The following is a 20,940-nucleotide window of genomic DNA, read 5'->3' as shown; positions in this document are numbered from 1 at the left end:
TGCCTGTGTAAGATGGGTGGTTTCCTACCATTAAAAGAATAGGCATTTGATCTCTTTCGTCCTTCATCTCCTTTAGTTCAGTTGAACAGTAAGCACAAAAAACATTTGTCCTGGCAGTTACACACGGTGTATCCTCAGCCAGGCCCAGGCATATGCTCTTACCTTGGCTGTGATTGAATCTTTGTTTTCTTGCAAGTTGGAGATAGCTTCAGCGATCCTCATGTGAATGGTCCCTATTACAGTGTCTACGTTGTACGGTCCATCAATCCGATCAGCCACTACGACCAGGGAATCTAGTAAAACAAGAGAGAGACATCTCTCATCAGACTGTACAAACCAAGTTAAAGATCACGCTCGTGCTGTGTGGGATAAGCTGCTGGCCCCTCGGCAGGCTTGTTGGGAGACATCACTCCATTTTCACTACTGCCCAAGTGCATGCTCATACTCCTCTGGCGTGGGACAGCTGTCCCTTCCCAGTACACACGTAAAGCCACTCTCAGTGGCGAAGGAACACAGGTCACCTCCTGCAAATGGTAAATGCAACCTGTATTCACACAAAGTGACTAACATTTCCCAGGGTGCTACAGAAAGGAAAAATGGAAAAGAAGAAATGTTAAGTAATGCATAGCAGTACTTGACCCTAACTCATTGCATGTCTTCAGCAAAGCACTGCAGCCAGCAGAAAGAGGGAGAATGAGGGTCAGTAAAGTGCCAAAGGTACTGGATGTGGCAAATAGATTCTGCAGCAGTGAAGGAGTGAGAAAAGGAGTAATTCTCCTCACCACCACCTCTGAAGGACAACATGTGACCAGCCAGGGAAATATCAGGCTATAAAGGCAGAGAAGCAGATCAAAATGCCCACAACTACACTGGTAAACAGGACAGGGAGTGACTGAGGGGTGCCTCTTGCTCTCAGCTCCTCTTCTCTTGGAATGCTCTGATGTCCAAGTGCTCTTACCTGGCCTGGAAGCTCCTGCCTGGATGGCTGCTTTGGGAATGTGCATGGCTTAGAAAAAAATTACCAGCCTCTGCCTATCTCCAGAGATGATTCTCAGCTCTCCAGCTGGGTCTGAAGCAAGGACAGCCTATATACTCATAGGGCATTGGGCACTGGGGAATGTCACTGCAGAGAAAAGCTGACATCCTGGGTGTCCAGTGAGATTTAAATAGGATCTCAGGGCAGGGCCAAAACTGGGTTTGGACATCTAAACCAGGTCTGATTTTGCCAGTCAAAAATTGTATTTCTGAAAGTCACTGCTATGCTGCTGCTGCCTCAGCTTCCTACGACTTGTGCTTTAGTAGCCCAGAGGCCAGGCCATGCATAAGCTTCTTCATCAGCATTTAGGCACTTGGCATTCAGTTACATGTGACCTCAGATGGCTCCAGTGTGGTCTTCTTTCCCCCTAGGCCACACCAGAAACCTCCTGGCAGGACAAGGGATCTGTCTGAGCACTGAGGTGGCCTGTGCTCATCTGGAACAGAAAGTGCTTCATGTTCCTGTGGCCTTGCAACATGGAAGAAAACAAGTGTGATGGCTTTGTGTTGGTTCTTCTCTACACAAAGAGGGTCAAATCCCAGGGTCTAGGTTGGAGATTTGTACCATTCATAAATGGAGTTAGTAATTAGGAGTGATTAATTCCTCTGTCCTAAATCCTGATACCTCACCTGTCAGCCTGGCAGGAGACTGTCACAGCAGATGGTGTGATGTTGCAGAAAAGCTTATTCAGCATGAGTTTGTACTGCCAATGTTATTCATGAGCAACAAAACCACCAGGTGAATTATACCTGGCAGTCCAACAGAGTATCAGTAAAACACCTCCTTCAACCTACACCATCCCACAGTGTGTTTGTGTCACCCATGATACTGCTTTAAAGGACTGATGCTTATCTTTGAGCCACACTGCAAATTTCTTTGAGCAGGAGTCCAGACAGCTGGGGTACAACCATGGACCACTGTCATTTCAAAGCTGCTAGGAAACTATTCAGTCCATTGCCTGGGCAAGACAGCAGGACTTGGCCCAAATACCCCAAATTACTTCCACGAGGTCTAGGTGAGGTTTGTGCAGAAACACTAGGTCCACAGTGGACGTAGTGTGTTAATAATGAAGGTCTGATCCTGAGCCTACTGTTGTCAATTTAAGAGCATGCTCAACCATCGCAAGTATGTTCTGTCTGCTCTTACATGATTGATGTTCAGAACCTGACAGCTCTCAGAGAATGACCAAGCTGGGTAAAGACTGGACAAGAAACAGCACAAACTCACAGAAGATACCAGATCATGCCCACAGGGCTCACAGTCTGAAAGCAGATCTAGCCTGCAGAGAGCAAGGGCATTAGTCACACAACTGGGAGGCCTCAAACCTTGGCCAGTCTGGAGCATGGATCACAAAATACTCTTTGCTCACGTCTATAATATAGGATTTAACAACATGCAAAGTCACAGATTGGAAACATTATGTATCTATTTTCAGGACTTAAAAAAAAAGAAAAATGCTTTTGCTGGTTAGCTTGAGCAAGAATGGAAACAAGGGCCACAGTTTCTAAGTTAATGTGCTCTCATCTCCTGTAACACAGTCCTATGGCAGCAATGATTCCTAAAGCTAAACATGCCATACAATGTTATTTTATATTCTGGGAAAGAACATCTCCTGCAACATTCAAGAGCTTGCAGTTTAACTCTGCTGCCACTCAGGGGTTGCGGTGTCATCTTCGAGAGTGTATTTTCCAGACAATTTTAGTTTGCAGACACTAATGTTGAGATACAGACATTTAAATCAAAGGCTGCACCCCCAAATTAGTGATAAATTATGTTTGAACCACTTACTATAAAAAACTCCCTTAATTTGACCTGCCCTAATTTGTCAGATTGAAAGAGCAATGCTGTGTTTAGTGTAACAAAATCCTCTCCAGCTACACAGAAGGGCCTGGAGAAAGGTGAAGAATGGACAATGTCAGTGAACTGCTACCTTTGACTCTACGCCTCGCTCCAGTCCTTGATCAAATTGTGACCTCTGACACTAAAACGTACAACTGCAATTTGAAGGAAGCTCCAATTTCCTCCTAGCCATCACCCCTTGACAGTGTCTCCCGGGGAAGAGGAAGCCAGAATAAGTGCAAAATGCACCCGGAATTGCCTCCCTGTCAATCAAGCAGAGCTGTACGTTGACCTTTCAGGAAACGGGCAGTCATCCTGCCAGGAAAGCAGTGACGGGTAACAGTTGGCTTGCTCTGGTCAGAAAGGCCAAAGTGCCATCAGAGCCCTGGTGTAAACCCTGGGGAAGGGAATGTTCCTCCCCCTCTTTTGCTGCAGGCTCCCAAGTCACTCTCATGGGGAGCACTTCCAATTAGCCGCAGTAAGTTGCCACTTGGTTCGTTAGCCCCAGAGCGAGGTGCGCAGCTGGCCAATGCACCTCACCGAGCAAGTGCACCAGCCTCTGTGTGCAGCGGTTTGGTATTTATTTTGCCATGTCCCTTGAGAGGCAGATGACACTCCTTGTCCTTCAGTGGGATTTTTATTGTTAACACCACCAGACATCAACCCTGAGCCAGCCTGTCGGGCTGCAGCGGGCTAGTGAGCTGGCGGTCTTGCTGGCTCCCGTGGCAAGACACGGGAAACGACCAAGCCTGAAGCTCATCTCCTCTGGTGCCTGCCTTCCATGAGCCCAGACAAACACTAAGGCTCCCTCAGGTCTCAGATCACTCCAGATCTAAATGTACAACCTGGGAGAGAAAGAGGAGCTTGCTGGGTGATGCTCTGTGGGCACAAGGAGTGAGAGCTTTACCACTGCAAACAACCTCCCTCGATGGACTGCAGATGGGGAAAGGATGTGCACTGTAACACAAACACAACATTTTTCTAAACACAGACCCTCACCAGCCTTAAACCATGTCCATCAGCTCCACAAGCCACTCTCAGCAGTAGTTCACATTTAAACTAGGAGCCACGGGATCTGGAAAAAACAGCTGAGTGACACCTGTGGTTTTCTTAAAAGAGATGCCCAGGTCTGATCAGGCAAGGCAGAATTTCCTGCAGGAACACCTGGCTGAAGTTCTGCAGCCTGTGTTGCACAGCAGATCAGACCACACCATCACAGTGATATTTCTCAATGAAATGGCCACCTCTATACAAACTACTTTAAAATATCCATTACCTTAGCTGAGTGACAAAACAACCCTGAAATGAGCTCTTTTCTTATTTAAAATACAAGTCTAATTTTCTCATTCCTGGTGATGTCTGTGACTTCCCCCTCCCCATGTATTTGTTTAAGACACCTCTTTTGTTTTAGAAGTACATGATTCTGGTCCCTTTGCTCTCCATCCATGGAAACAGTTTATGGCTCCACGTCTCTAGGCTACCTCCCAAGGAGGGCAGCAAGTACTTCTCCTGTGCCCTCACAAGTGCTCTGGTATGGATGAGGCAGCTCCGAGAGTGTACATGTGGCAGGATCTGTCCCTAAGCTTCAGTGCTTGGAAGGGAAGGAAGAATTACTCGAATGCAAAGTGTGGGACAATCCCAAATGAGCACAGGCAAGATGACAACTCTTTAAGCCCTTGTTAGCCAGCCCAGCAGTGTCCCTTCTAATAGTATTAAAGCCCAGCAAAATGTCCTGCAACAGCTTCTAGGCATCAGATCATGGACAGAGAAACTATAGTGTAAAAGAGCCTCCAACAGTCCTTTCTTTACTCGCCAAACATTGCCTCAGAGAGTTCAAAAGGTGCCATGAGAGGCAGCTGTGCTGCAGCAGAGGAAGGCCATCTTACCCATCAGGTACTTCCACTCGGTGTTCAGGTCTGCTTGGTTGGCCAGGCAGCCCTTCACGACGTTCAGGCAGTAGTTGTTGCATGGCTTCACGCTGGACATGCCCCGGCAGTGTGGACAGTACATCAGCTTCATGATGGCACGAGTGCACTCGTGGCTGAGAGATACCTGGGGAGGAGACAGATCAAAGTGAGGCACACAGGCTGGTCAGGGGGGCATCTGGGAGATCTTCCCCCTTTCCCAGGGGTGAAGGAGCTTGGTGTGATCTGGAAGGTAGCACATTTACCCAGGTGCATGGCCCTGGGAATGCTGCTTCCCCTCTCACTGCCTCTCCTTCCCCCCACCCCTCCTCAGGTGTCACCCCCGTCAGAGGGACAGGACCTGCGAGGCAGCTGCTAGTTCCTCAGGCTGTGTTTGAACCCAGGGTTCTCGGAAAAACCTGTATGTGAGCACCATCCTTCCAGCCAGGTCTGGTGGCCACAAGGACAGCCCAGGCTGTCCACTGGCTGTAACCGTGACCCCGACATGTGGTGCACATGTGTCTCTGGAGCCTCTGCAATCGGGGCCACCATCGTGCCCTTTCTGCAGGAAGGGTCTGTTCTTGCTGCCTGGCAGACACAGGTGTCCCGCCACAAACTGCATCTCTGGCTTCCTGGGGGGACAAACAGCGGGGGCTGCACATGGAAAGTTCTCAGCTGGCATCTTTGGAAAGGAGAATGGCGTTAGGGGAAGACTTGAACAATTCCAAAAATACAGGCAATTGAGAGCCCTCAACACTGGGAAGTGATTGCTCTCTGAAAGCACTTCAGGAGCCGCAGGCAGCCGGTGAAGCAGGCCAACACACGCCATGCCAGTGACTCACAGGCGCTGCACGTGCAGTCGATGTTTTGCAGAGGTGACCCTGGAGGCGGCTTTGGCACCTTTAATTAAACCACCCTGGTCCCATAAGCACAGAGCCAGTGCAGGTGCAGAGCAGGGTAGCAGCCTCTGCAGCACGTCAAAGTCTCCCCAGACTGTCAGCCATGGGACAGTGTCCCTCTCTGACTGCCACGGGCAAGGGGCTGTCAGTGTAAGCTGAGTGATGAATAACGACCTGGCAGACCCTGCAGAGGTGCTGGCAGAGCTCAGTGCTCCCCTCTCTCTTTGCTAAAGTGTTTTCTCATTTGTGGTCTTTTTCCATCTTTGCTCAGATCCATTTGCAATTCCCTTGTCATTCTTTTAAAAGCATTTACAAAAATAAACATAAGCGTCTGCATGCAAGTCTCATTTGGTACCAGGTACTTGGCACTCACAAGGAGCCCAAAGGTGGAAAAGTAATGGAAGGGGCAAATCTTGACATGGAAAAATCCCTGAGCCTCAAGCTGTAGCAGCAATGCTAAGAACTGCCCTGACCTCTTTATTACTTGTGAAAAATACTTTGAACATGGCCTTTTAAGTTTCTTCTGGGGGACTCCAGAAAGATTCAGTTCTAAGTCACCCTTAGGAGAGTGTGAACATGCTGAGCCCACTATTAGAGGTTGAGAGAGAAAATCCCTAAGCTTCCCCCCTCCTGAAACTGCCTGCATGGTAGCACCTCACTTCCAGTCAGCCTTGGAAAACGAATGTTGGATGATGCTGGGGCTTCATCAGGCAGGATTTTGTTAAAATTACCTTGTGAGAATCCTCTTCAGGACCAGGACAAAAATTTCTAGGTCTCAGAGACAGAACCTATACAGAAACCGCTTCCCTGCCTCAGCCACCAGAACAAGCCCTGAGCTGCCTGTGGAAAAACGTCGTGTTCCACGGCGACCGGAGGGGCTGAGCCTTGCAGGAAGCACCACGCACACCAAGGCTTCGCTCTGCCTCCTCGGCGAGACTCCTGCCTCCTTTCTGGGACAACTCCCGCAGCCAGACACCGGCTGAGGCTGCCGTGCGGCTCTGCTGCCAGGAGATGGAGGCTTCGTCCCGCAGCACCGCACGGGAGCCACACGCTTCATCTCCGGGAGGAGCTGGCGAAGGCACCGCCGTCTCCCGCCTCAGTGATCTGAGAGGGGATGCAACAAAGCAGAGGGACAGGCAAACAAAAGAATAGTTTACTTTACATCTCAGGGTTTAAACAACCATGACTGAAGAGTGACTGAAAAGACAACTAGGAAGAGCATGTTGAACTTCCTTGCTCATGAATTTCGTGGCTTGCATCAGAAATAGCGTGTCCAGCAGGGACAGGGAAGGGATCTTACCCCTGTACCCGGCACTGGTGAGGCCACACCTCGATTACTGTGTTCAGTTTTGGGCCCCTCACTACAAAAAGGACATTGAATTACTTGAGGATGTCCAGAGAAGGGCAACGAAGCTGGTGAAGTGTCTGGAGCACAGGTCTGATTGGGGAGCGGCTGAGGGAACTGGGGGTGTTTAGTCTGGAGAAGAGGAGGCTGAGGGGAGACCTCATCACCTTCTACAGCTACCTGAAAGGAGGTTGCAGAGAGCTGGGGATGAGTCTCTTTAACCAAGTAATAAGCGATAGGACAAGAGGGAATGGCCTCAAGTTGTGCCAGGGAAGGTTTAGACTAGATATTAGGAAGCATTTCTTTACAGAACGGGTAGTCAGGCGTTGGAATGGGCTGCCCAGGGCAGTGGTGGAGTCCCCATCCCTGGAGGTGTTTAAGAGTCGAGTTGACATAGCGCTGAGGGATCTGGTGGAGTTGAGAACTGTCAGTGCTAGGTCAATGGTTGGACTGGATGATCTTCAAGGTCCTTTCCAACCTAGATGATTCTGTGATTCTGTGAACACTAACGCAGGCTGAAGACCTTCCAAAACCAGAGCATTTACACAGAAACCAGGAGATGCAGCTAGGAAAGGAGCTGCGACTTCTCCTTCCCCAGACAGAGCATTTGCGAACAGGAATTATACGGTGAAGCTCCAACTACAGTGTGCAACCTGCGCAGGCAACCATGTCCTGAACACAACTTTGTCTCCATGTTTCATGGGCATGCCTCGTCACCGCTCATCCCGGCTTACCCAGCTGTGGCCATGGAGCACCGTAACCTCACACAGCACAAACCGGGCTGCAACGTCCCGGGAGCTGCGGCACAAACGAGTCACGCAGCTGAGCCCTGAAACATGGGACTTCCCACAGTACTGATGGGAACCAGGGAGCAGCCGGATGGTTTGCCTGCACCCACACAGACCCGTGGTTGCACTGCCACAGCCTTTTGGAGTGGAGGGACTGAAGTGCGTTGGCTGGAAAGCAGGATTGCAGTGGCCTGCGCAGGAAACACCCCTGGGGCGGTGCGGGCCAGCCAGCGGGTGCCAGAGAGGACAGCCACCAGCAGCTAGAAAACAAAGCTGTTTGGTACGCTGCCAGGGCCCGTAGGGGACACTGGGAGAGGCAAGTGACAGATCTTGGCTCAGAAAAGCATCTCCAACAGGCTTAGCTTTAAAGTACGGTGTAAACCCAACAACTGTACTGGAGCTACCCAGGTGACCACAGAGAGCCCATATTTAAATGAAGCTTGTGACAGGCCCAGTGGGCACTTCACAAGTATTTCTGTTTGCAGAATTTATCCTGGTCTCTGCATCTATTTCTGTGTGTGTCTTTTTCCAACAAAACAGAAAGGACCTTCACACCCTGAGCACAGTACTCCCTCACCCACCAGAGTCGTGGTGCGGGGCCACCCGTGCCCTGCCACCGTGCAGAGCTGCGGAGGGGAGCGGTGGGCCCACTCCTTGGTGCCCACTTACTCCATCTGGCCTCTGGCACGACTGGCGAGTGTGGGCAGCTGCCAAGGCTCCCCGTGATGCAGACAGCTGCCTGCTGTCCTGCAACCCACCTCCCTCCGACCTCTCCACGGCTGTCAGCCAGCCAAAACAGCCTGTCCCCAGCTACACTGCCTGTGTCCCTGCTGGTGCCCACAGAACAGCCGCCTCCTGCCCACACAGCTCTTGTGGGCTGCTGCCACCTGCCTTGGGGAAGCGGGTGCAGTCAGAGCACTGGGTGACAATGGCACCCGAGGCTCAGGCTCAGCTCCTGGGGGTCTGGGGGGGAAAAAAGCTGCTTTTGCACCTCAGCGAGGATCATTTCTGGATGTCAAGGAGGAGCCTGTCACTCTCGTAAGGTGGCTTTGTCACCCGGAAGGACAGTGGAGTGCCACACTGCCCCAGGGGGGGACCCTGTGGCAGCCAGGAGATGATCACCCCTTGCCCCTGCTCCCCTGCCCCAGAGCCTCTCCTCTGAAGATGAGCAGGTGGCACATCCACCACCAGCTGCTGCTCCACTGAATCTGGCAGGTGCCAAGTGTTCAACTTAATCTCTTGGCAGGATAAGTATTAATTTTTGCAGGTGGAAAAGGCCAGGCTCCACTCCCTTTCCCCAAAGAACTACCAAACCCCTCCTGTTGGCAGCAGCACTCCTTTTTCACAGGCGGGCTGAAGAGGAGAACCGAGAACAGAAGGATGAGAGGGCAGGAAGAGGAATTTCAGAGAGTATTTTCTGCATGTTTGCTTGGCCAGAGCTCAGTTCCACCCAGTCCATGGACTTCTGCTCTACACAGGACAGAGGAGAGTGGGGGTTTGGGGCTCCCAGAGCCCCTCCCAGCCCTGATCCTGCACCATCCCTTCGGGGGACCTGCAGCATGTTAAGGAACAGAGCCCTTCAAACATCTCTTAGTCCTTGTGGATTAGTTTCCTTAAGTAACCTTCCAGGGTTTTTCAGGGATGCTGTATCCACACAGGGGAATCCCAGCCCCAGTTAGGAGGGGCTGAGATTCCCTGCCCTGTATGGAAACAGCAACACAACCAGGAGAGCGCTGCAGCTCCCTTGCCTGCTCACCTCTTGGGCACAGCCACTCCAGCAGTGGCACTGGGGAGAAGAGCTCCTCGGGCTGGAGCCGTGGGGCCACGTGCCCTCCACGGCAGCTTGTTGCAGATAAACACCCCCACGGTGAGACTGAAGCAGTTTCTCTGAGCTGGCAAAGTCAGGACTGACCTCCACCTGCACACTGAGACATCTTCACTTCCTTGTGCTTCTGTTTTCACCCTTCAGCCTTTAAAAGAACCTGAAACGTTATGACCTACGCCCCTGCCCAACAGCTAATGGGTGCCACCTAAGAGGGAGAACCCCTCTGGCTTCCCAATGCAGATTTGCAATAACTAATAGATCAATAAGCAACATCCTCTATACATCATAGGTGGCCTAAAAGCATGAGCATGCAAACTCCTGCAGATGGAGTGAAACATAACATAATTTCTTCATCTTTAAATTACCTGGCACAGCGTGAAGACAGTACATGACAATAATTGATTTCTCTAAGTACCATCAACCTGGCCCAGCCTGTGGCTGGTTCTCTTTTAAGGAGACATAGTTCTCCTTTAACTTTAGTGGCACCTATAGTCTTTTCTTAGCTCAGTGACCTAGAAACTGAATTAAGATGTTAAGAGAACATGCACAATACATTGGAGAAGCCATTTCCCAAAGAACTGAAAAAAAATTACTGAGAGATATGGCTTGGAGCCAGGACACTCTTCACTCAGTTGTCAGAGGTATAAATAAGTATGCAAAACAAAGCTAAGCCCAGCTTAAAAATATACTGTTCCTACGTCATTGCTCAGTTAAAATCCACATACTCTATTCTGATCCCAGTGACATCAGTGGGTACAGTCCCTTAAAGTGTAAGCCCAGTGATGAAGTGATAAGGAAAAAATATTATCTTCTAAGACATACCCAAAATAGGGGACAAATTGGTATTGAGCAATAAATAATTTTAATTAAAACTACTTTACAGCTGGGAATACAGTAGTTGATTCGAGTAGCAATGAGGTAACGCAACAGGAACAGGTGGCTGCCTCATAAAAAGCCCTGTTCCACCATAAGCACTGACATTTCAAGGAGGCTGTCATCAGGTATTATCCCACGGCTGTGGCTTGCAGCAAGAGCCGAGCTCTGTGCTTTTCTATGGCTACTTTCCAAAGCCTGATATGTGCCCATGCTTTGTTGATGAAGCCACCAGGCCAGATGTGAATTGCTGGAGGCAAGAACTTTGCCAGAGCAAAAGATCCTTGCAGACTCTCTTGTGTCATGCCTCGGACGGAGCTGGAGCCTGCTCGCAGGTTTGCACAGCTCACGGCACAGCCGCCCATCGTGGCTGCTGAGCTGGGGCTCACCGTGCGATTATTCAGCACCAGTGCTTGCACAGCAGCCAGCAGAGAACGGTCACGTGTGGAGATAATATGACAGAAAATTGGGAACACATAATTCTCAGCATTTGGAGTGGCATTGGTTTCCCTCATTTTTCCTCCTCCTGAGCAATGTTTAAATCAATTACAGTAAAATGAATGACTTTTGCAAGTGATTTGCTGAGAGGATGGGCTGGGGGATTAGTCGCTAGCTGAGTTCCTTGCCACCCCCCAGCCAATTTAGAAAACATTCAGTGTGAAAGGCTTCAAACAGAACACCCCTCCTGCCATGTATTTTATTAATATGCTTTCCAAGCAGAGAATCACAGAAACACAGGAGGCTCAGGGATAACAAGCTGTCACCTACTCTGTCTCCCTGCATTGAGACACATTTGAGGAGAGCTAAGTCATTCGTCATATTACCTAAAGCATAACTTCAGAAGAGTTGTAAACTTTCTGAAGCGAGTACACAGGGAGGTGAAACTGCTTGTAGAAGGGGAAAGTATTCAGCTCCAACAGGTGAGACACCCCTGCACAGACACTCGAGGGACTGAAGACACCTGAGTGCAGACAGTTCTTGGGACAGCCAGGGCTTTAGTCTCTGTAGGAGACACAGCAGCAGGGCAACACTCTGGCCAAAATGGGCAAGATTTTTCCAGAGCATAGGAAAAAGCCTTCATGTCCTTTCTCTGTGCCTTTAAAGAACAAATCAAACTTGTGATTTGCATGTTCAACCCAAGTTACCCATCTTTGCACAGATACACATGCTCACAGATAACAAAAGCATGTTTTATAGAGCCATGGGACACTTCTCTCTCAGCCCCACCATTATCTGTTCTTTCTCCCACCAAAGCACCTACCCAGGTTATGTGTTGATTTTCCAAATAACACCCACTGATTTGTAAGCCTTTTTTTCAGTGCAAGGTTTGGTGCAAGTCACAACAGATGCAAAAAGGGGTGCAATTCCTCCTGGTCTGACCCTGGACCTCTCTGAAGCTACAACAGTGGGAGGATTTTCACCCTTCTGAAATGGGACCTCATTTGACAGTTTGCACAGAAGAACAGAGAAGTGCAAAGAAGAGACATGTTTTCTGCCACTACCCTAATGCCTACTGCTTGGAAAATATTTGAGACCCTCTAAAACATCCCAAGTAATATTAGGGTACAGAAAGGACCATGGAAGTGATGATAGGAGTCTTATATGTTACTGAGTTTTCACAAGCACACTGTCTCTTTTAGCTAAAAACTGCTACACCCTCCTCACTCCAAAAAGCATTTCTTTATCCAAGACAATTATTTCCTGAAAAGGTGGCTGGGAAGACCAAAGGATGAAGTGTGGGATGCAGAGAGAAGGGCCCTGGGGAACAGTGACCACAGAGGCACCAGCGCTGGGACAAGCTCTGTACGTCACGGCCAGGACTTACAGGGTCTTTTTGATCAAGCAATGATCCTCCCTCCCCCTCCCAACTTCCTGAGCGTTGGAGAAAGGTTGAGCTTTAGGAAGCCACAGGCACCTGGAAAATTGTTTTAACAGTGGCAGTACCCAGCTGCTTCCACAGCAGCACGGTGTGCGGTGGGCTGTGCCTGGCCCTGGCCCTGGCTGGCTGCAAGGGCCCTGCTCCTGCAGCTGGTGGCAGGGCTCCTGCGCCCATCGGGAGGTAGTCAACTCCTTTGGCACCCAGAACCTGCAGCCAAGCTGCAGATGATGATTTTGAAGTGCTGGCTTCAAACAAGGAAAAGAAAAGAAGAAGAAAAAACCCTACCCCAACCCCAAATCCTTTCTCCTTTTGAAGCCTGGCTTAAAAGCAAATTAGAACCTTCAGCCTAGCTGCAATTTGATGGGACTCCTCGGCCTTCAGGGGCCTTTAAGTACATCTGAAAGGCATTTAACACCAATAAAATAAGCTGAGCTCTTGCCGGTATTCTTCCTACCCTCCCTCTCCTGTTACACATTCACCCCCAGGCTGCTGTGAACCATCTGTGCCTTGCTTCCCAGGGGAAGCAGGGTTAGGTAGAGGGGAGAAATTTGGGGATGGAGAAAGAGGCCTGGATGAAAAACACAGGCTGCTGGAAGTGCTGTCAACTCCCCTGGCTTGTCATAGGGATGCGGGCAGGTTGGCTGATGGAGGCAGAAGGCTAAGCTAGTACCTAATGCTGTCAATGGAGCTGTTTTTCTGTAGGCTCTGTCCCCTCTAAAAATTTTGCCCAGGGGTGTATGAGGGTGGCCTGCAGGGAGCTCTCTGCAGTGTGGTGTTGGTGTTCCCTGAGCTGGACCGCGTCCCTGCCGCATGGCTGCTCTCCTGGTCCCTTCCTGGCTTTAGTCTCTGACGAGCAGTGCAGACACAAGGTGGGCACGGGGACCTCTAGCACCTGGCTGCGGTTTTGGCGTGATGCAGGGATGGTTGGGGTGAACACAGAATACCTCCAGATATATGTCAAAATGTGCCTGCGCTAACTCTCAGGTATATTTTTCCAGGTAGAAGGACTCAGTGTCTGAATGGCCATTCTAATCTCCAGAAGCACCAGTTAAACCCAGTGACACTAGGCAACTCAGACTTCCAAACTGACGGATGCTTTAAAGCCAGCAGATAGCAGGCAGGTTTCTAGAAGCAGGCACGTGTGCTGGGCAGCTAGAGGCAGAAAGCACCTATAGCTGGACACCTCCACAGGTCTGGGGGCTGAAGACAGCTACGCAGGCAGCCGCAGCTGAGGCATTCGTAGCACCCTCACTTACCTTCCCATGAATATTTTAAAGGCAGGTGATAGAAGTAAGGGAAGTTTTTCCTGCCAGCTGTGAAACACCCATTCTGGTTTAAGAGAAAACAGATCAACTCTTCAATTCACAGATCTGGCCATGTGTGCTGGGAAATGCAGGCGGGTGTTCAGAGCCACTCCAATTACCCCAAATCCCTCAGTTGGAATTGTACAGTTGGGATAAAGTTGTCAGTACGAAGAACAGCAGCTACAAAATAGGCCAAGCAGGGGAGCGGATCCTGCCGGGCCAGTGGTGGAGAGCGCTGCTGAGCTGCCTGTGGGACGATCGCCAGCCCAGGTACAGGCTCAGCCAGCCAGCCTCGTCCTCTCTTTTATAACCAGACCGGGCCGGGAGGACAAGTTTGTGTTTCGCCAGAGAGCTGGCCGGCTCTGTGATCAGGGCTATCTGCAACATTGCAATTTCACGTTGGGAAACATTTCATTTTTACAGTCTCCCTGCGGAAGGACCCTCAAATACTATGACCAAAAAAAAATCAGGGCTGTGCTGTTCTCTGCATCTCCACATGTGCAAGCTGGAAGTCAGGGCCACGGCAGCTCCATGCACTGGGCTGTCAGTGCCCAACCTCCCCCATGAAAGGAGCGGGAGCTGCAGGTGCTCCCATCCCTCCGCTGGCGCGGGAAGCAGACCCTGTTCTCTCTGCCACATGGTCAGCAGCTGCCTTGTGCATGTTTATGCCAGCCCTGATGTAATTAGCACCTTGACGTGTGTTAAATGAACCAAGCTTTGCAATCTTTTAGAATAAAACTCTAAAAGAAACAGCTGCAGGGCTGACAGAAATATGATTCTTTCAAAGTCTAATGAATTGTATAATCACTTCAGTCATTATTTTGCATCTTCCTTCCACAAATGCACAGCGACAAGTCCTTGGAGCACAGTGAGTTTTAAGCCTCACCAAGTCCATCATTCAAAATACATCAAGCATGTTTCCAAACCCCCGTCAGGGATCAGAAAGAAAGTGGGGCGCAGGCGCAGCGTGCTGGTGGTGGCTGTACTGGGGACTGGTGGCAGGGGCAAGGCACAGACAGCCCTGCAGTTCGGTGACCCTCTTGCTTTCACCTCAACGTGTTTAGCTCAGCACAGGAATGAAGGCTGATGCCAAATCCATGTCCTTCATGCTCCAGCAAACCAGAGCTGCTGTTACGCCTGAGGCCAGACAAACTGCCTGGGTCCATCCCCACCAGCCCAGCAGCCAAATGGCCATTTTGCAGACTCAGAAAAAAAAATTCAAAAAATGAAGGCTAGGGTCATCCAGCCAAATTGGGGCAGCAAAACAAAGAGCAGAGTTGGCCCTGTCTCCCTCCACAGCCAGTGGTGAGGGCACTTCCAGAGGGCAGTGAGGATGGCTCCAGAAGGCAGTACAGCCTGCGAGCGACACCAGACCTGAGGGCAGGACCCACAGCTGACCAGGAGGATCTGTCCCTTCAGATTCCTGTGTAGTGCCTAACTACCTTCAGATATTAAAATGAGGAACATCCATGTGGATACACAGACTGCTGTTATGCTCCTCTCCCTCCAGAGGAAAATACTGCAAGCCACCACCTGCCTATTCAACACACTCCCCGCTCTGTTCATCTGACGCAGTTATTTCCAGCTGGTACAATTTTCAATCCTTTGAAAACTAGATTCAATTGACTTTTAACCACCAGGTAAATACAGAAGACATATATCTGCTTGTCTGCATTATTTCTATTATATTCAGAACACCTATGGGTTTTTATCCCTGAAGGGTTGTGATTTAAACATAACAATGGATGGAAATACTGGAAAGTAATATGTGAAATACATAAGGAAGCGTTCAAGACTGCATGCTCCCCATCCAGCTCAATTTGAATCTGTCCAAATAAATTCCAACATTATTGCAAAATTCTCTCCCTAGCTTTACACGCAGCGGTGCTGGAAAAGAGCAGTGGGATGCAAGGGGTGCGTGTGGGGCTGCAGGAGCTGCTGTACCAAGTTGTTTAAAGCAAGAAGGCAGCTGATGGCAGGCTCAGGGAGCACAGTCAGCTCAGGGAAAGGGATATGCAGCTTCTGGGTTTGCAGAGCGAATCGGGCTGACAGGGACTTAAATCTAAAACGTTTTAAGCCATGCAATCCCACATACAAACTGCCCAGGGACAACTCGCCAAGAACACATGAGACACTTAACAGAGGTGAGACTGACCTGACCTGAGCAAGGACGGGCACATCCCAGCCCTCTGCGCCCGCAGGAGCCACTGCAGGAACTAGTCCCTGAAGGTGCAAGAGCTTATTTCAGCCTGTATTCTAAGATGGTGTTTACAGGCAGGGGTGTCTGAAGTACCCCAGGCTTCTCAACTCCTGGGACTTCAGTCCTCCTCCTCCTCCTGAATACAGCCAGACCTGCAAAAGGTGCTTGTGGCATTTTCTACCCTATGTATTGCTGCTGGGTCTGTTGCAGCACAAGCTTTTAGCACAGGCACCAACCAGCTCATTTTCAGAAAGTCCCATCAGTGGTTTGCAACGACAGTAGGGAAAAAAATGAAAAAAATCAGCACTCTCCACCAGTTTCTGTTTGTACCTGGCTGTGGTGAGCTGCATCCCATCTCTATCTCTGCTGGTGACACCAGCACCCTTGGGACCTGCTGCTCGTGTCCCACACAGAGATCCTGCAGGACTCGGTTTCACATTACCCCCACCTCATTTTTGTAAAGGGGGGGCCAGACCTGAGGCTGAGCTCCTGGATGAATGGTATCTCACCAAGCAGAGCTGTCTATATGTACAGGTAGCTGCTGTCAAAAGGTGGGAGGCTTATTAAATCTCATGCAAGCAAACAGATGATCTCCCTGAAGGAAAGTGCTACCTCTATTTCCTAGATGAGAGCTTCTCCCAGATGAAGAGATAATTTACTGTGGCACCCTATGGCTCTTGGGGCAAAGCTAGTCTCTGTACAACAGCATCCTGCCATTGAGGCATCATCATAACACAGGAACACACACCTCTGCTGTGCAAATACTGAACAGCTCCAAAGAAAGAGGTGGGATAACCTCCAGTGAAAAGGAAATAAATGTGGTAATATAAGGATATTGCCACAGAACAACATTCTCATAACATCTATTTACAAACACTAATATTGTCTTTTCAGGATCAAGAGGAGGCCAATTTAGATAAATGCTTAATTTTATTACAAAAGTGAAATCCTTTAAATGAAATAAAATGTTATTTATGGTTGTACGACTTGCTGCTGATACTGTGAATAAAGATAAGTCACTGAAAGGATGGAGATGTGTCACCGAGCACGTGGGACAGGAGGTCACTGCACTGTGCTGTTTTAGCACAGTGGTTTCACAAGTGTGTGAAAAAGATTATATTCTTCACTTCATTTTATTCAGTCAGACAAATTTTATGCCTACTTCACTCAAAAAGCAACTGGGAGCTGAAAGACAGAAGTCAACTATGTCCTTCCAAGTTATGGAAAAAAGGGGGGTATGAGAAATGGCTACAACCTTAAAGGACATGAGGACCAGGAATGACCATACTGTCTTTGTTATATTATTGACTTGTTGGAAATGTAAAACATGTTTAGATGAACATTATTTTCCCTATGTGTCCAGCACATTCACTTAACTGTTAAAAACATCCATAAAAATTCTATTTTTGGGCCTTTTTAATTGGAATTCAGTTCCCATCCAAATGCAGCTTGACCCACCATGTGTTTAAAAATTACTCATATGGTAAATAGGAAAGGTGCCATTTACCTTATACTAACATAAAAGTTTAAAAAAACAAGGCTGAAATGTATTGTGAGACACAGATTGCTTAAATCAAAATGTACTGATAGATGACCTTCACCGGTAAAATGAAATACAGGACTTAGTGGAAAAGCTTATAATTAGTAAAGGAAGTCATCATATTTTGTTTCAAATTCAAATGAGATTCATCCTTAAGAACATCTACTAAGAAAAGGAAATGCAAACAGCTATTAAAATTGATTACTTAAGTAAGGGTTTCTTGCTTACGTAGCTGGTGTTGCTTCACATCAATCCCACTACCATGGGGGAACTTAAAATTCCAGAGCAAGAAGCAACAAAAGATTGTCCTAATAACTCACTTTCTGACTGATGAGCAAAATTCATTTTAAAACACCTCCTCTGCCTGCCTTTGGAAACAGAACATTATTTCTTTACTTTTTCTATGCTCTCACCCAAGATTCACAGGTTGTCAAGTCTCCAAGGGGAACTTGAGGATTCTGGATGTTTTTTGACGTGCACGGGGCAGCTCTCCTCCCCGTTCGTCGGTGCAATATGGGCACAGACCAGTCTCCTTTTTGGCAGTCCTGGTGCAGACAGGATCACCTCTGCTACCTGTCCCCACAGCACTTTGTGGAACAGTCCTGACCTAAGACTTAGATGCCTGAGCAGTATCATAACGTGAGTAATAAATAACAAAACCAGCCAGGATATTCCTGTTTATTATGCTGCATCTCTCTGACGATTTTTGCTTTTGTTATATAAGGGGTTATCTCTCAGCCCTTGCTATCTCAGTTTTGCCCCCCCCTCCCCAGTATTACAATTCACCTACACCACGTATTTCACAGGACCACATTCTCGCTCTCCTTGCTGAATGTGGCAATTGCTCACACCGTGTGGATCTCTGAGCAGCACCTGGCAGGCAGCAAGTCTCCCCGCACAAGGCCTTCACCTGTTCCCTTGAAGCTTGGAGTTGCAGCAAACGCTATTTTTGGGCAGCTGCCAATCTCACAACCAAAGAAAAGGATCCTAAACACAACTGGGATATTTCTTCTCTCTTGCCCTGGCACACAGCACAAGGTGTGCATCCCTGGGGGAGCCCCTTCTGCATGTGCCCTTCACTAGGGACTTTGTGGCTGCTGCTGTTTTGGCAGCTGCTACTTCATGCAGACGATGAAAAACTTGGCATTGTGCAACTTAAACAAAAACCTGCAATTTGTCCTGAAAGAACAGCTACAGAAACACAGAACCTGAATGTGAACACAGAGATGCTGCGCCAACACCCCCACCCATGCGTGGCACATCAATAACCCCTACGCCTGTCCCAGGGCAGGGCACCCACCTGCGCATCCATCCCCAGCCCTGACGCTCTGTCCGGGCAGCAGAGAGTTGCACCAGCCACGTGTGTGCCCCGGGCTCCCTGGGCCCCCTCCCACAGCCACTGTGGCAGGAACCGTGGCATTAAAAGCTTTAGATCTTGGTGTCAGCGCCTGCACTTTGTCAGGGTGACTTGCCTTAAAAGCTAGGACGGCAGTAAAGATGAAAAATGTTTTTGCTATTTTCTCCCCAGCTGCCCTCAAACTCTTTATCCCCAGCAGGATGCAGAGCGCTGCTGCCAGCACACTGCTCCTGTTCCCACCCCTCCGTGGCCACCAGCCACACTGGCCAAGGGCTGCTCGAGGGATGGCTTCCTACCAGGTCAAGGTCGGGCAGTTGCAGGCTAGGGAAGAAACGCCCCTTGGGCACAGTGGAGAGGCAGCAGGGATTAAAGAAATCTCACTAAATCCCTGTCTGTAGCTCAGTCAGGACTGGCTCTTCCCCATTTCAAGACAGCCAGAAAATCTGGCAAACAGCACCAGTCTTTCTCTAGATGCCCAGTAACGCAGACTCTGCACAGGACCTGAAACAGCAATAGGTTACAGGTGACAAACACTGAACTGGATGTGTCTGAGAAGCCAAAACCAGGAGGGTTTTAATAGAAATCAGTAGCTTTTCTGGGATTTGCAAATAAATAAAAATGAAGTAATCTAATTTTTCAGAAGCCCGAAGCTAAGTAATTTATTTCTAAGTGTCCCTTTTAAACAGTTCTCAGACTTCCTGACCAAAACACTGCTGCTCCATATGAAATTTCAGCTCAAAGTTATTTTTAAAGACTACTGCTACAGCTGACAGGAAAGTCAAATCCCAGTTTCTGATCTTAATAAAAGTCTTATACACTTTCTCCTAACGTCATAAGTATAAAGCAACACAAAAAAATGACTAAAACCAAAGCACCAGTTGCAGATCGAGTTCAGCACTTCACATCCGTTTGGCACTAGTGTAAATCCACATCTGGTAAAGGGAAGTGGGTAAACCAGGCCTTTTGTTTTAGACACAGCTGAGGGCTACCAGGGCATCCATAAAAGGGATTTCCCACCTCAGCATTCTCACCCCCTCTTGCCCAAAGTACTAAACCCATTCCTGAAGAAAGGGGAATGGGGCAATTTTGGCCTTTGTTACAAAATCACCTCTCGGGGAGGCTTTGCTGAGGTTTCCCAACTCAGTTCATGCAGATTGTGCTACAACAGCAACATGCCAGGTTAACTGCAATCCCAGGGAGGGCTCTTGTGAGAGAGAGGAATGGTTGGGACCCTCCTGGAAGACTCTCCATCCTGGAGGAATGGGTTGGGGGGAGGCAGAAGGAAGAGGAGGATCTGTGACTGGTCATGTAGCCCACATCCCATTTGATAAGCAATGCCAAGAGAAGGAGGAGAATTCAGAAAAGGGGGACCAGAATCAAAATCCAATGGGTCAGAAGTCTACATGAAGGTGGGGGAAAAATATGCTGCATGTCGGTATCTCAGGTCCTTCCCTTCCACTGATACCATGACCGCAGCTACCCTGCCAGCCTGCTTTACCCACCAAACTTGGCTACAGGCAGAATCACACATGTCGAGCTGGAAATCTCTGCCATTCCAAGGATTTATGAAAAATACTTTACTTTGGTCTCTCTGAAATGACATCATTCTCCTCTTTTATCTCTCTTGTCAGGATAGTGTGATGTTAATGACATGTACAAAGGCTTTCGGGTAGCTGAACAGTTTTATAGTCCCACACTGATAAATTAAAGCGTTTGTCACTATTACCACATTAATGTTTTTTCCTGAGATCAAAGTCTGGATTTGCTGCATCAAATAGTGCCGTCCTCTGCTATGCATTACCATGCATTACCTTCCGAGGAAATGAATTGAGATTCCATATTTTTACATCCACATTTTAATTACACCCTGATTCTCACACCTGCTGATTGCCATCTCCACATGCAGTATGCAAGTCATTTTTTTAGTATGGATTTTCTTCTTGCTACTTGTGAGAAAAGCCTGAATATCTTGTTTCAGGACAATTGCTGCCTTCTGGCTCTGAAAGGCTGCTTCTGCAGTAAAAAATACAATTTCTTTCCTCCTGAAACCCTGGATTCAGTCATGTTAATTTACATTTATATAACACCTTTCATCCCTGAAGATCCCAATGCACTTTACAAACTCACCCTCTCTGTACACAGAAGCTGTAC

The 20,940-nt window shown here is 48.7% G+C and overlaps 1 protein-coding gene across 1 annotated transcript in view; it reads right to left on the bottom strand.

The window, feature by feature from the left end:
* Nucleotides 1-20,940, bottom strand: part of GPC1 (glypican 1) — a 216,150-nt gene that overhangs the window by 10,096 nt on the left and 185,114 nt on the right. Inside the window, exons 4-5 of the mRNA XM_074877780.1 lie at nt 4,762-4,927; nt 163-293 (exon numbers count right to left, since the gene is read on the bottom strand). Coding sequence (XP_074733881.1) covers nt 163-293; nt 4,762-4,927 — 297 coding nt within the window. The remainder of the gene's footprint in view (nt 1-162; nt 294-4,761; nt 4,928-20,940) is intronic.

The sequence above is a fragment of the Strix uralensis genome, chromosome 9 (genome assembly GCF_047716275.1).
Source record: "Strix uralensis isolate ZFMK-TIS-50842 chromosome 9, bStrUra1, whole genome shotgun sequence".
Taxonomy (NCBI): Eukaryota; Metazoa; Chordata; class Aves; order Strigiformes; family Strigidae; genus Strix; species Strix uralensis.
The sequence above is the reverse complement of the archived record's forward strand: the minus strand, read 5'-3'. Positions and strand labels throughout refer to the sequence as shown.